The 13,792-nt window shown below is 53.5% G+C and overlaps 1 protein-coding gene across 1 annotated transcript in view; it reads left to right on the top strand.

Annotated features, from left to right (window-relative positions):
* Positions 1–5,078: 5,078 nt before the first annotated feature.
* Positions 5,079–13,792, top strand: part of REC114 (REC114 meiotic recombination protein) — a 125,393-nt gene continuing 116,679 nt past the window's right edge. The window contains exon 1 of the mRNA XM_051822308.3: positions 5,079–5,302. Within this exon, the coding sequence (XP_051678268.2) occupies positions 5,144–5,302 (159 nt within the window). The 5' untranslated portion in view covers positions 5,079–5,143. The remainder of the gene's footprint in view (positions 5,303–13,792) is intronic.

Raw genomic sequence — 13,792 nt, 5'->3', positions numbered from 1 at the left:
CTGCGGCCGGCGCACCGCGCTGATCCGATGGCAGGAGCCAGGATCCAGGTGCTTTTCCTGGTCTCCCATGGGGTGCAGGGCCCAAGCACCTGGGCCATCCTCCACTGCACTCCCTGGCCACAGCAGAGGGCTGGCCTGGAAGAGGGGCAACCGGGACAGAATCCGGCGCCCCGACCGGGACTAGAACCCGGTGTGCCGGCGCCGCTAGGCGGAGGATTAGCCTAGTGAGCCGCGGCGCCCGCCAACCTCCACTGTCAACAATTTGATTTCAGCTGCTCCAGCGGGTTTGTAGGGGTGGATTCACTGTATATATATATTTTTTAATTGTTTCAATTTTTAATTTGGGAGACAGAGCTCCCCTCTGCTGTTTCAGTCCCCAGACACCCGCAACAGCCCTCAGCCGGGACCAACACGGGGAGCCAGGAACTCAATCCAGGTCTCTCACATGGTCTCACAGGGACCTCACTACTTGAACCATCACCACTGCCTCCCAGGGTGCGCGTTAGCAGGGAGTTGGAGTCAGGAGCAACAGTGGAGAATCAACCCCAGGTGCTCTGATGTGGGTTATCATTTATTAAATGTTTATTTATTTATTCTCACCTGCTTAAAGGCAGAGTGACAGAGAGAGGGAGAGATCTTTCATCTTCTGGTTCACTCCCCAAATGGCCACAATGGCCAGGGCTGGGCCAGGCTGAAGCCAGGAGCCAGGAGCTTCATCTTGGCCTCCCATGTGGGTGCAGGGGTCCGAGCACTCAGGCTAACTTCTGCTGCTTTTCCCAGGTGCATTAGCAGGGAGCTGGCCTGGAAGTGGAGCAGCCGGGACTCGAACCTGCACCCATATGGGATGCCAGCATTGCAGGCAGCATCTTAACCTGCCACGATGCTGGCCCCTCCAGTTTTTTCTGACTATCCATTTTTCATGCACTTTCTGAAGATCCCTCATATGCATGGATTTAAACATTGTTTGGCATAAAAATAAACTTAGCTTTTAATTCCATTTTCAATGAACTCTTCAAAGTTCCCTCGTATCTCTTGAGATCTGAGCAATTCTGCTACTGAAGCAGTTCTACTCTTCAGTATTTGTGGGAGATAAATGATAACATTGACATGAAGACTTGTAGAATATTCAGAACAACTTTTTAAAAAAAGTGGCCAGCGTTATGGTGCAGTTCTTAAGTGGCCCTTTGTGGCACCAGCATCCCATCGTGGAGTGCTGGTTCAAGTCCTGCCTGGTCCACTTCCAATCCAGCTCCCTGCTAATGCACTTGGGAAGGCAGTGGATGATGGCCCAAGTGTTTGGGCCCCTGCTACACACATGGGAGGCCCAGATGAGTTTTTAGCCCCTGGTTTCAGTCTGGTTCAGTCCTGGCTGTTGCAGCCATTTGGGGAGTGAACCAGCAGGTGGAAGATCTCTTTCTCTCTCTCTCCCTCTCCCTCTCCCTGTATCTCTCCCTCTATCTCTGTCACTCTGCTTTTCAAATAAATAAGTAAATCATTAAAAAAAAAAAAAAAACCAGAAAACAAACCAAACGTCCACCAAGAGGTAAAGAGCAAGCAAAGAATGCCGTGGTCAGGCAAAAGAACACTATTCAGCGCTACGCTTGACATACACAGTGTGGGGAGCATGGAAAACCAGGATTAGCCTGGGCACAGGAAGCAAACGCAACAGAGTGCGTCGTGGGTGGTCTCACCTGTTTAAATCCCTGAACAGGAAAGCCAAGCTGTGGTGACAACAGTCAGCCCAGGGTTGCTCCTGTGGGGTGAGGAATAACTGGAAGGAGGTGCCATCGGAGCAGTAGGGGTTTGGGAATGTTCCACGTCACGTTTGAGCTGATGGCGACCTGAGGACTTGCCTCATGGGACAGTGAATGAGACCTGCATAAACACTACAGCTTTCACTTTCAGGAAGAAAACGCACTGGTCTTTAAAAATCTGGAGTAGAAGTGGGCGCTGGGTCCAGTGGTTAGGAAGCTGCTTGAGACACCCGCATCCCATGTCAGAGGGCCTGGGTTCAAGTCCCAGCTGCGCTCTCCATTCCAGCTTCCTGCTAATGTGCACCCTGGGAGGCTCCCAGCCACCCACACGGAAGACCCGAGTTCAATTCTAGGCTCCTGGTGAGGGTATCTGCTGCATGAACCAGCAGATGGGAGATCTCTGTATTTGCCTCTCTGCCTTTCAAAGAAATAAATCCTTTTCACAAGTGCTAAGTAGGTTTCCCCACGTATGCCCACCACAGAAGGGCAGACGCCGCACCCTAGCCCCTCCTGCCCTGCGGTGCCTGGCCCTTGGAGGCTCAAGACGCAGCCATTGACACTTTAGGTTTGAAAGAGGCCGCAGCTCCAGCACGGCTCCCGCGGCAGGCAGGGCTGGTTTTGGCAGACGCTGCTGGTCCCTGAAGCTCGGGCACAGGTGCATCGTCTGGGAAGGGAGCTTGCAGGTGGGAACCCAGCAGGGCTCCGGGTGTCCTTGGGCACCGACAACGGCCCAACTGTGCGCACCATCTGCTCCCAAGGAGGCGTCTGACAGCAGCTGCACCCTAGACCTGGGAGGTGACGCTTCTGGGCCCCAATGTCAGGCTCCCGCTCCCCCCTCCCTGCCTGCAGGGAGTCCACGCAAAGTCACGTTAACCCTGGGCACACACCCTGGCAACATGCGACCACTGGCCTGTGCGCAGCGTCTGCCCGCACGTGCCCTTGGTCCGTCTTCTCCACCACCCTGGGAGCTAAGCCGTTTAATAATCCTGTTTTACAAAGAGGTTCCGTGACTCCTCCAAGGTCACACGGCTGGCTGGCAAGTGGCAGACTTGCGACGCCAAGGTTTTTAACCGTTTACTGCTACGTTAAATGCAGCTGTGCTGTGTCATTCAAGGACCGTCAGCCTCAGCTCTCACCCCTTTGTCAGCTTTGCTGGACGACTGGAAAGACCGGTAACAAGTCAGCGTTGCTTGAATCCACCTTACCCCATATGCCCCGGACCCCACTCTGACCTCCCCCACCCCCCACCGCCTACCCAGTACAGTCCCTCTCCTAGCTGCTGCTCAGGGCTCTTTTGCTACAACTCATCTTTGCAGCCCCATCTGTGTGGTATTTCTTTAGTTTTAAAATGTAACTTTTTTTTTTTTTTTTGACAGGCAGAGTGGACAGTGAGAGAGAGAGAGACAGAGAGAAAGGTCTTCCTTTGCCGTTGGTTCACCCTCCAATGGCCGCCGCAGCCAGCGCGATGTGGCCGGCGCACCGCGCTGATCCGATGGCAGGAGCCAGGAGCCAGGTGCTTTTCCTGGTCTCCCATGGGGTGCAGGGCCCAAGCACCTGGGCCATCCTCCACTGCACTCCCGGGCCACAGCAGAGAGCTGGCCTGGAAGAGGGGCAACCGGGACAGAATCCGGCGCCCCGACCGGGACTAGAACCCGGTGTGCCGGCGCCGCTAGGCGGAGGATTAGCCTAGTGAGCCGCGGCGCCGGCTAAAATGTAACTATTTTAAACATTTTTTTGCCACGGTACCTTCATATGTAGACCTTATGTACATACAGATATTTTTCCTTGAAAACAGATATTAATATCACAGTGTGAAGGATTCATGATGACAGTCACCACGAGGGAATAGAAACGTGTATCGTCACACGCATGCTATGACTCAGTGAAGCGATATTACTATATGTCAAATGAGATGACATCCACAAAATTTTTATACTCTGTATGTACTCATCTTTAAACAACAGCCTGGAGGGGCGAGTGTTAAGATGCTGCTTGGGACACATGCACCCCACATCGGAGTGCCCGGGTTCAAGTCCCAGCTCCACTCCCAATTCCAGCTTCCTGCTATGTGCACCCTGGGAGGCGGTGGTCCCTACTACCCATGTGGGAGCCATGGATGGAGTTCAGGGCTCCTGGCTTCAGCCTGGCCCAGCCCCCGCTGTTGCTGGCATTTGAGGAGTGCATCCGTGGAGAGAAGAGCTTTGTGTCTTTCTGTCTTTCAAATTAAACAAACAACACTGGCCTGCCCCCAGGATCCTCCTGTCTGCAGCTCCTCCACACCTTTGGGGGGGGGAGGGGCGCGCTCTTCCTTCAAGTCCTCTTGGCACATGTGTGCGTCACGTGGCCTCTCAGAGCAGCGGTGTGTGCCTTTGCTGTGGCGGTCACTCACTTCGGTTTCGGAGGTGTAGCTGCCCTGTTCTGATTGGATCCGAGACCTCGGCAAGTGAGACGCCTGTCTTACTCATTTCTGTACCCCCATGGTGTCTGCACATTGCCGATTTTCACTTGAAGTTTTGTAGAGCGAATAAATGACCAGCTCTCCAACTCTTGTGGATGCATTTAATACCCATCCGTGTGCACAGTCTGAAACCTTGTTTGCATCTTTGTTTATGTTTGCTGACCAGGGCCTCCAGCCCTGTGCAGCCTGCTTCTGATTTTTTTTTTTTTTTTTTTTTTTTGCACGCGCGGCAGACACAAGGAGAGATGGTGGCGCCCACGATTCTCCTGGGGCTCTGCTGTTCTGTGGCTGTGTGGTTTCGGAGCAATCCCTGTGCTCGCTGGGCCTTGTCTCGGCTCCCTCTGGTCCAGGGGACAGTGACCGGGCCGTGCCTCCTCAGGACACCTCGAGGCCGTCGGGGAGAGTGGCAGGTAGACTGTCACCCTGTGGCGTCACCTGTTTGCATCTGCCGGTCCATCTTGCGCCGTTTGTGGCCGGCAGCCCCCTATCCCTTTGCTCCTCTCTTCAGGGAACAAATGGACCGGCTGGAAGAAGTCTGTCCAGGGGTTGTGGGACGACCCGGAAGTAGCCATGTTTCCTGCACAGCAGGTGGCACGGGGCTGCCCTGGGGGTGTGAGGTGCGGTAGGGACACCGTTGTTATCCCAAAGGCCACCCTGAGGAGAGCCGGCCTGTTCTAGTGCGCGCTAGTTAAAGGGACCGAGCTCCCTGGAGCCAAAGCCGGTGCGGGCCAGAATCCGAGACCCCACCTCAGCCGGCCGGGGACGCCTCTCCGCTCTGCGCTAAGGCCGGCGGTGACGTCATGAGCCCTCAGGCCCGCTCATTGGCCGGCGTGGCATGGGAGGGGGGGTGGGCCTTGCTCACCTCAGCCCCTGATTGGCCAGCGGCGCAGATGGGCGGGTCCCCGCGGGCCGCACGTGGAGGACGCCAGGCATGGCGGAGGCGGGAAACGCGTGTGCGGACCTTGGGCTGCCGGGAGGCGACACTAGGCAGTGGCCTCTGCAACGCTATGGCCGCTTCGTGCCGACGGGCGACGGGGAGCCGCCTGCGCCCGGCCAGGGGGCCAGGGCTGCTTCCTCCCACACGTGGAAGGTGAGGCCTGAGGGCCGGAGGGCGGGGAGGCGCGCGCCCCGCAGCGGGCGCGTGCCCGCGCATCCGGGGCCGGCGAGGGACCTCGCGGACCTCGCGGCCAGGCCCGGGCCGGCAGCTAGCGTGGGCGTGGGTGTAGACGTAGACAGCCGACAGCTCTGCGTTGGAGCCTGCCGAAGCTGCTAGTGTGTAAAAGTGAGCCTTCCCTCAGGGATGTCTGTCCACTGAGGCAGACACGGGATTACCCGGCAGTCTCTGCGGTTGTAGAACCTTCCAGAACCAACAGCTCGAGCGCTCGCACGTGACCACGTTGCAGCCTGGCTTTGCCTTGGCTGTCTGCCATCTTGGTTAAGTCTGAGCTAAATAAGGGCTTGCTGCTCTAATTCTTTTGTCCTGGTGGAATGTTCTAGCAGTTGCCTTTGGTCTGGCTTCACTGTTGGATGACGGCCCTGGTGTTTTGGATTGTGCACACGCGTGTGTTCCTGCGTGCACACGCGTCTGTATGTGTGTGTGGGGGGGGCAGCAGTTGGTAGGAGAGGAGTAAAAGAGAATAAAGACTGCAGGTAGAGGACCCAGAATGTGCCCAGGCCCCACGCCAACATCTGCCGACACCATGAGGGGGCCACGGGAGGGTTCTGAGCAGGGGCGTTTTCCTCCGAAAGGTCAGGGCAGGGGCGTGGACTCGGAGAGACCACCGGGAGTGCTGTCCCAGTGGCGCAGGCAGGAGGTGAGGAAGGTGAAGGTGGGGACTGGGTACATATGTGGAGCCCAAAAGGACGGGGCCCGGCTCCTGATTGGATGTGAGTAGTGAGCGTGTAGGACTCTGGGATTTCTGGCAGAAGCTGGGTCAGTGGCTGGGGAGTGGAGAACAGTGGGAGAGGCTGCGGCTCTGGAGACACTGAGTGCAATGTGTCTAGGGCGCATGCAGGTGGAGGTACTGAGTAGGTAGCTGCGTTTACCAGTCTGGACTCACAGGGAGCTCTGGGCTGGAGGTGTCCAGAGTCTTCAGCAGGAAGGCGATATGTGAGCCATGGGATCAGACGAGATTCCAGGGCCCAGCCCAAGGTCGTCCAGCTCTGGAGGTCAGGCAGAGGGGCAAGCGTGCAGGAGGCTCCAGAGAGTTCTTTCAAGAGGGAGAGAATGCCTGATGGATAAAGCTGCGAAGGAAAGAACAGTAGCCGCAAGGGGTGAGTAGAACTTAGTGGCGTGGCCCTGATGGTCTTTACCTGAAGTTCCAGTGATGGGGCTGGCCTGGAGGGAGACTGGCAGCGCACAGTTCATTCTTCGGAGAGCCTGGGCTCTGAGCCAGGAAAGACAGGGTGCAATGGATCCCTCGCCACGGCCTAGAATCTTCGAGTGAGGGGCATTCCTTGAAACCCGAAGTCAGTGTATCTAGGACTATGGAAAGGACATTAAATACCTAGTTGTACTCGTGTGTGATGCTAGATGTCCTGAGAGATGCTGTAGGCTGAAAATGCAAAATGGCTCAAGAAAGAGTTAAAATTCAAGGGTGATGATCTTTAATTGGATCTGATAAAGAGCTGGGGGTGGTTGAAGACATGTCTGATTTTGGACACTGCTCCAACAGGTGCACTCTTTAAACCTGCTCTCCTAAGGTGCTGGGGTTGGGTGCCGTGGCTCGGACGCAGCTGGGGAACGCTTAGGTTCTTATCCTCTAACTCAAGGCCAGGGGTGCTAGCCACCCTAAGGTGTTGACTGTTACTACAGTTTCCCCCTCTGTCTGCAAAGCTGCTCACAATTCCTATAAGGAACAGCACTTCCGAGCAGTTTTCAGACGTTTGGCATAACGCCACGGCTGCAGTGATAAGAGCTGAAGTTGGCTTTTGCAGCGCTTTTGAAAACGGAATATTTGTGTTCTCCTTTGAATCTCTGCGGAGCAATCCTACCTGCTGGGATCAGTTTGGGCCTCAGCTTTCTTTTTTGAAAATTGAAAGTGAAAAACAGGATTTGTTCTATTTTTTGGGGAACTGTGACTATTGTGCAATAATCATAATAATAGAAGATGAACCTTCTAAAGAACTGTACTCTCTGAGTCCCATGTGAATTTCTTATTTCAAAAACTGGTGCTTGCAGTAAAAAAAAAAAAAAAAAAAAAAAAAATTAGGCATGGCCTGGAAATATGTGGGGGATGGAGTCATTCTATTTGGTTTCTCTCTGGGGAACCGGAATTTCACATTCAACATTGGTTGAACCTATTTTGAGATTTTTCATATTTTCTTAAGTTGTAGGAAGAATCTTTTCCTGGTACTGTTGGACATAGTTATTTAATTGCAGAGAAGACTTGCATCACAGTGGCCACATGCCAGGAAAAAATGTCAATCCTAGGAGTCCTCCTGGTTGAGAGGCAGGGTCAAGTCTGAGACACAGAGATCATTGCTTGTAGAATATCTAACTGTGTGTGGACTGATTAGACTCCTCTGAATTGGATTCTTTTTATTTTTTAAAGGTTTATTTACTTAGTAGAAAGGCAGAGTTACAGAGCGAGAGGGAGAAAGGGAGAGGGCGGGATCTTCCATCTGCTGGTTCACATCCCAAATGGCTGCACCCGCCAGAGCTGAGCCAGGCCACAGCCAGGAGCCTGGAGCTCCATCTGGGTGTACCATGTGGGTGGCAGGGGCCCAGGCACTCAGGCCGTCTTCAGCTGCCCTCTCTTGCGTCAGCGGAGAGCTGGGTCAGAAGTGGACAGCAGCGTCCATCAGGCAGGCTGGCATTGCAGGAGGCAGCTCAACGTGCCACGCCACAACGCCAGCCCTGGATTCTTCTTATGAGAAGTTGCTGTGGAGGGCTGGCTTGTGGTGTATTGAGTAAAGCCGCGGCCTGCAAAGCCAGGATTCCACATGGGTGCCAGTTTGAGACCTGGCTGCTCCACTTCCGATCCAGCTCCCTGCTAATGGCCTAAGAAGAGCATCAGAAGCTGGCCAGCGTGCTTGGGCCCCTGCTACCCACGTGGGAGACCTAGAGGAAGCTCGTGGCTCCTGACTCCAGCCTGGCCCAGCCCTGGCTGTTGCGACCATCTGGGGAGTGAACCCGCAGAAGGAAGATCTCTTTCTTTCTGTCTATAACTCTGACTTTCAAATAAATAAATAAATCCTTAAAAAGAATTGAAAGTCACTAGGGAGAGAAAATAACCACATGTTGGAAGCAAATAAGCTTTTTTGTAGCACAGTAAAAAAATGTGTGTGTGTGTGTGTGTGTGTGTGTGTAGTGGGGAGAGAAGCCAGGGTTTAGAGTTGGCTGTGCAGATGGTAATGGGCATGGCAGTCATCTAGGGGTTTGTTACAGAAGCAGATACCGGCTCTGCCAGGACAGGGCTGGCAGAGGGATGAGATTCTCACAGGCTCCCAGGTGACCCTGGTACTCCAGGGTCAGGGAGCCCACTTGACAGGGAAGCCTCTAGGAGGCCTTGAAATAAATGGGCAGCCATGTAGTAAAATTTATAAAGTGAATTTTTGGATTTATGAGGAAAGGCAATCAGATTCATAATGAATATGCAAACATTTTATTAATAGGGTTAATATTTAAGCCATCTGTCATTTAAGTGGAACGAGCAAATGAAATACAAACTTGAACTTGATTTTAGCTCCTTGCATCTGTTGGCCCAGTCTTTCTGAAAAGATTATCATAATAACAGATTGGTCCATTTTATGTATTTTATGTCTGAATTAATTTTAGTCTACTAATTTGAGAATAATTTTGAAAGATGATGTTAATTGCAGGTTGCTTTTAAATTTAAATTTTTCCATGTTTTTCAAATTCAAAGCATTTCTCAGACATTGCCTAATTGGTTGAACCTCACATTGGTTCAGTTGGTTGGAAGGGGGAAAAAAATCATCCTTTAATTTTTATTGGAGGATCTGAAAATAATTGCCCTACTTAAAAATTAAGAAATAGAATGTGAAGTTTGTACTTGAAGTGAACTTTGACATGTGGACTGCCACAAGCTGATACTCTGGGTCCTCTTTGGTATTCCCGGTGCCCAGATGGGGCCTGCCATTGGACAGGTGCTTAGTAAATGTTGGAGCGTGTGGCGTGGTAGCTCTCTTACGGGAATGTGGCAGTCAGGAAAGGATGGCTGCTTGATCAAGCGTTTGCGTTGGTGTGTGTCTCACAGCAGCCCGAGGAAGCAAGCGTCCTTATACCCATTTTATAGATGAGAGGACCGAAACTCGGAGCTTTCCCAGAGCTCTCTCCTCGTGAGGAAGCATCAGAGCCTGGTCCTCCTGACTCTGGCGTCTGCTTGTCGGGCTGTGCTGTTGGCCGTGGGAGGGGTGCTCCTTCACACGGGGAGAGTGAGTTGATTATGTGGATGTGGGATTTTGAGATTAACACACACAGTGAAAATGATAAAAAGTCAAAGTTTTATTTTGAGCTTTAAGGAGAATTGATTTTAAAAATAGTCACGTAGTAGCTGTTTTTGCATGTCTGCTGATTTTTGTTTGAACGCCTGATGTTGCGACTCTTACCTTGTCAGGTGCGGGATATTTTGCTTTCCGGGATGAGTCTCAGCTTTTAACCCCGTCGGTGGGGCTGGAGCCCCACATTTGGTCTGGGGCTAATTGTTTCCCACCCCTGAGGCAAAAGCCCTCAGAGCTCTCTTCCCTGATGGCTTTTGCGGTGGTTGATGGGAACAGGCCTGCTCCCCGCCGCACGAGGGCTCCGAGGGCTCCGGGGTGGTTCCGCAAGTCCTCTCAGGTGGGTGTGTGCTGGTCAGGCATGGGCTGCTCAGCGCGCGGCGCAGGGCCGGGCTCTGGGAGCGTCTGGCGTTCTCGCTCGGTGCAGCTTTCCCTGCGCTGCCTTTCTGTCCTGTGAGTTCTGGCCCCCTGACCCGCGGCCTGGCGGCTCCATCGCAGGTGTTCAGGTTGACCTCAGCAGGCTCCTCCTGGCTTCCTGCAGCACCTCAGCCTGGAAGCGCTGCCGGAAGTAGCCTGGGGCGATGGTAAGGCTCACCCCTTCCTTTCCCTTCCTGGCCAGCGGTCCTGTCCTTTGTTACCCAAGCGACTCGACCACTGCCGGTACAGCTTCTCGCTTGCTTGGGGCAGGAGAGTGAATTTGGGCCCTGCTACTGCGTGTTGGCTGGACGTGGCCCTGTTGGTGGTGGTTCAGGTGTGTCTTGTCTTTGTCCACTTCAGGTCTTTGGTTGAACAAAATAAGAAATCATCTCCTGAGTACTTGCTGTCTGGCTGGGTACTGGAGATGCGCGATGCTGGGGCACCCGGCACAGGGTTCTAAGAACGAGAGGGCTGAGCGCCTCAAAGCGGGCAGGTGGCTGTCCTCGGAGTCTCTTGGAGTGTGTGTTGGAGACATAGTCTCCTGGTTCCTACACTAGGCCTACTACAACCAGACTCTCTGGGGGTGGTTTTTAAAAAAATTTTTTTAAATTTTTTTTTTTTTTTGACAGGCAGAGTGGACAGTGAGAGAGAGAGACAGAGAGAAAGGTCTTCCTTTGCCGTTGGTTCACCCTCCAATGGCCGCTGTGGCTGGTGCGCTGCGGCTGGTGCACCGCGCTGATCCGATGGCAGGAGCCAGGAGCCAGGTGCTTTTCCTGGTCTCCCATGGGGTGCAGGGCCCAAGCACCTGGGCCATCCTCCACTGCACTCCCTGGCCACAGCAGAGAGCTGGCCTGGAAGAGGGGCAACCGGGACAGAATCCGGCGCCCCAACCGGGACTAGAACCCGGTGTGCTGGCGCCGCTAGGTGGAGGATTAGCCTAGTGAGCCGCGGTGCCGGCAAATTTTTTTTAAATTTGAGAGTCAGCAGGTGAGTCCCCATCTGCTGGTCCACCCGCACCAAATGCCTGCCACGACCCGCTCACTTGAGTCATCCCACTGCCTTCCGGAGTGCGCATTAGCCGGGAAGCTGGGATACAGAGCGGGAGCGAGAAGGTGAAGCACTCTACAAGGAGTGCAGGCTTGGTAACTGCTAGGCCAGACGCCTGCCCCTCCTGCTGGTTGGTATGTGTGTGATCTGGGCTCACGCCCGGAGGTGGCAGGGAGGGCGGGGAAGCGGGAGCCACGGACAGTGATGTACCGCGAGACGCTGGACAGTTCATCACCTGCTTTCCTGAGCCCCGGCCGTTTAGTTCTCACAGCTCTTGGGGCCTTGCTCTCGTTCTGTAGACGAGAAGCTGAGGCGTGACTGGGTTGAGTGGCCTGCCAAAGGTTGTCAGAGGAAGAAGACCGGATTCTACAACTCAGTCCTCCTCGTGCTGTGCACTGGCCTCTTCTGGAAGGTGGAGCTGGCCTTCCATCATGTAGCATGTTTTCTTTGAAGACTTAACAGATGATATTTTGTATTAGGGCTAAGGATGGCTTGGAGTGACAGGAAGTACAGCCTAACAGTGGGTTCAGTGGAAGCTTTAATAGTGCAGGGCCGGGTCACACACCAGTCTCAGGAACCCAGCCTCCCTCACTTTGTCCCTCTGCCTTGCATGGCCATGGACTCACAGTCAGATGGAAGTGGTATTCTAGACAGCTTGAGGGGGGAGGGCAAAGGCACTGCTGCCTCTTAAGAGCGTTCTGCGGGAGCCTCGTCGTCACACCTCCTCCCACAACACCGTAACCAGCACTTAGACCTGTGGTCGTCCTCTCAGCAGTCCACCAGGCCCTGTGTCCAGCTGAAAGCTAAGGGTCTAGTACCGTATGGGAAGGGAAGATGGGATCAGGGGACAGCTGGCCGTTCTCCACATGCCTTTTTCTCCTGAATGTGGAGCCTGCTAGGAAATGAAGAATTATTCCCGAGTCCCTGGGGAACTCAAAGGCCTTTTCTAATAATAGCAACAAGAAAAGCCAGCAGTGTTTAGTGCATAATTACTGTATGTCGATACCTGTGACAGGGCTCGGCGGATGCCCCCAGAATACTTCCTGAGGGAGCGAGCCAAGGCCGGGCAGTCGGCTGATGTCTGATCTCACCTTTCGTTTGGTCTTAGTGATGATTCTGGAAGGTCGTTACGACGAGTTTTATTTTATGGATGTGGACGTTGTAGTTCCAGGTGGCACAGCTAGCGTTTTATCCCAGATGATGCCGTTGGTAAAGTGGAGATTGCTAGTGCTAAGACTGCATATCCCTGGCCTCTGGAGGTGAAGGGTGTCAGAGGACTGGGTTGGCCGGGGAGATGTGGGCAGGACTGACAGATGTCGTGAGCAGAAGCTTTGAGAGCCTGCATGGTGCTCATCCGACTCTTCCCTTGGCTCCTGGCTTCTCTCTGAGCCACATCCCCTGGTGACAGTGATGGGCTGTGTGTGTGTGTGTGTCTGAAGACAGGGCTGAGGACAGGAAGGTAGCGAGCGAGAACTAAGTCTTTGTTCTTGGGGGCTGTTAATTTCTACAACATGTGCTAGCCTACACCTGGCCGATGGATGCAGAAGTAGTTTTATATCTGAGGGTGTATTTAATTTTAAGATTGTATCTGAAAGACGGGGTGGAGGGGAGGAGAGGTTGATCTTCCATCTGCTGGTTTTCTTCCCCAAATTTCTGTCTACTCGTTCACTCCTCAAATAGCTACAATAGCCAGGGCTGAGCCAGGCTGAAGCCAGGAGGCTGGAAGTCCATCCAGATCTCCCATATGGGTGGCAGGGGCAGGCGTTGAGGCCATCTTTGCACTGCTTTCCCAGGCTCATCAACAGGAAGCTGGGTCAGATGTGGAGTAGCCAGGACTTGACCTGGTGCTCATGAAATGCCAGCATCGCAGGCAGCGGCTTAACCCATTGCACCACAGTGCCATCCCCGAGGCTGTATTCCGCGGAATTGTGAATCACATACACTGTAGAATGCATGGGCTTTGAGGAAGAACACTCTACCTGATGTGCTGGCTTATTTTTTTTTTCTATGACAAAATCATTACTTGCTCCAAAGAACCGGTTTATAAATACATATTTCCAACTTGGAATCAGCCTCTGTTCTCTTTCTTCAATAAACAGAGCTTAATTTTATTGTGTAACGGACATAGCTTTCATAGAGGCCGCGGCTTGTTTGTGTAACATGATTTAGGGTAGACTTTCTCTGCACAGCTGCAGTGAGGACTTTGCAGCAAGTGGTTGCAGGTTAGGAGACCGAGAGTATGAAAACACATTCCCTTTGAGGGTGCATTCCCTACCCTCTGTCTGCCATGCACTGTATGGACAGTGTCCAAGGGTGACTGAGCGTCACCACCGAGAGTGGGCCAGGCAGGCTCAGCGACTGGCACTTCTGGGTTACACGGTGCCTTTTCTCGTCACAAATGGCCACACTGTATCCAAGAAATAAATTGAGGTGTTCTTTAACTCAGATTTAGAAGTGCGGTTTAGGTACTGGCCTGAGTGGAGTTTGTGATGGAAGAGCATGGCATGAGGGTGGTGCGGGGACTGGGCGTCCCAGAGGCCCAGGACAGGTGCACCTGGGTTTGAGTTTAGAGTCGGAGACAAACGGGCAGGCAGGCAGGGTTCTCAGCTGCGGATTGGCTCCCCGAATGCCTGCAACAGCTGGGACCAGTCCAGGC

This window comes from Oryctolagus cuniculus, chromosome 12, assembly GCF_051225735.1.
Source record: "Oryctolagus cuniculus isolate XC-2025 breed Fujian yellow rabbit chromosome 12, ASM5122573v1, whole genome shotgun sequence".
NCBI classification, from domain to species: Eukaryota; Metazoa; Chordata; class Mammalia; order Lagomorpha; family Leporidae; genus Oryctolagus; species Oryctolagus cuniculus.
This window is presented reverse-complemented; position numbering and strand designations above follow the sequence as displayed.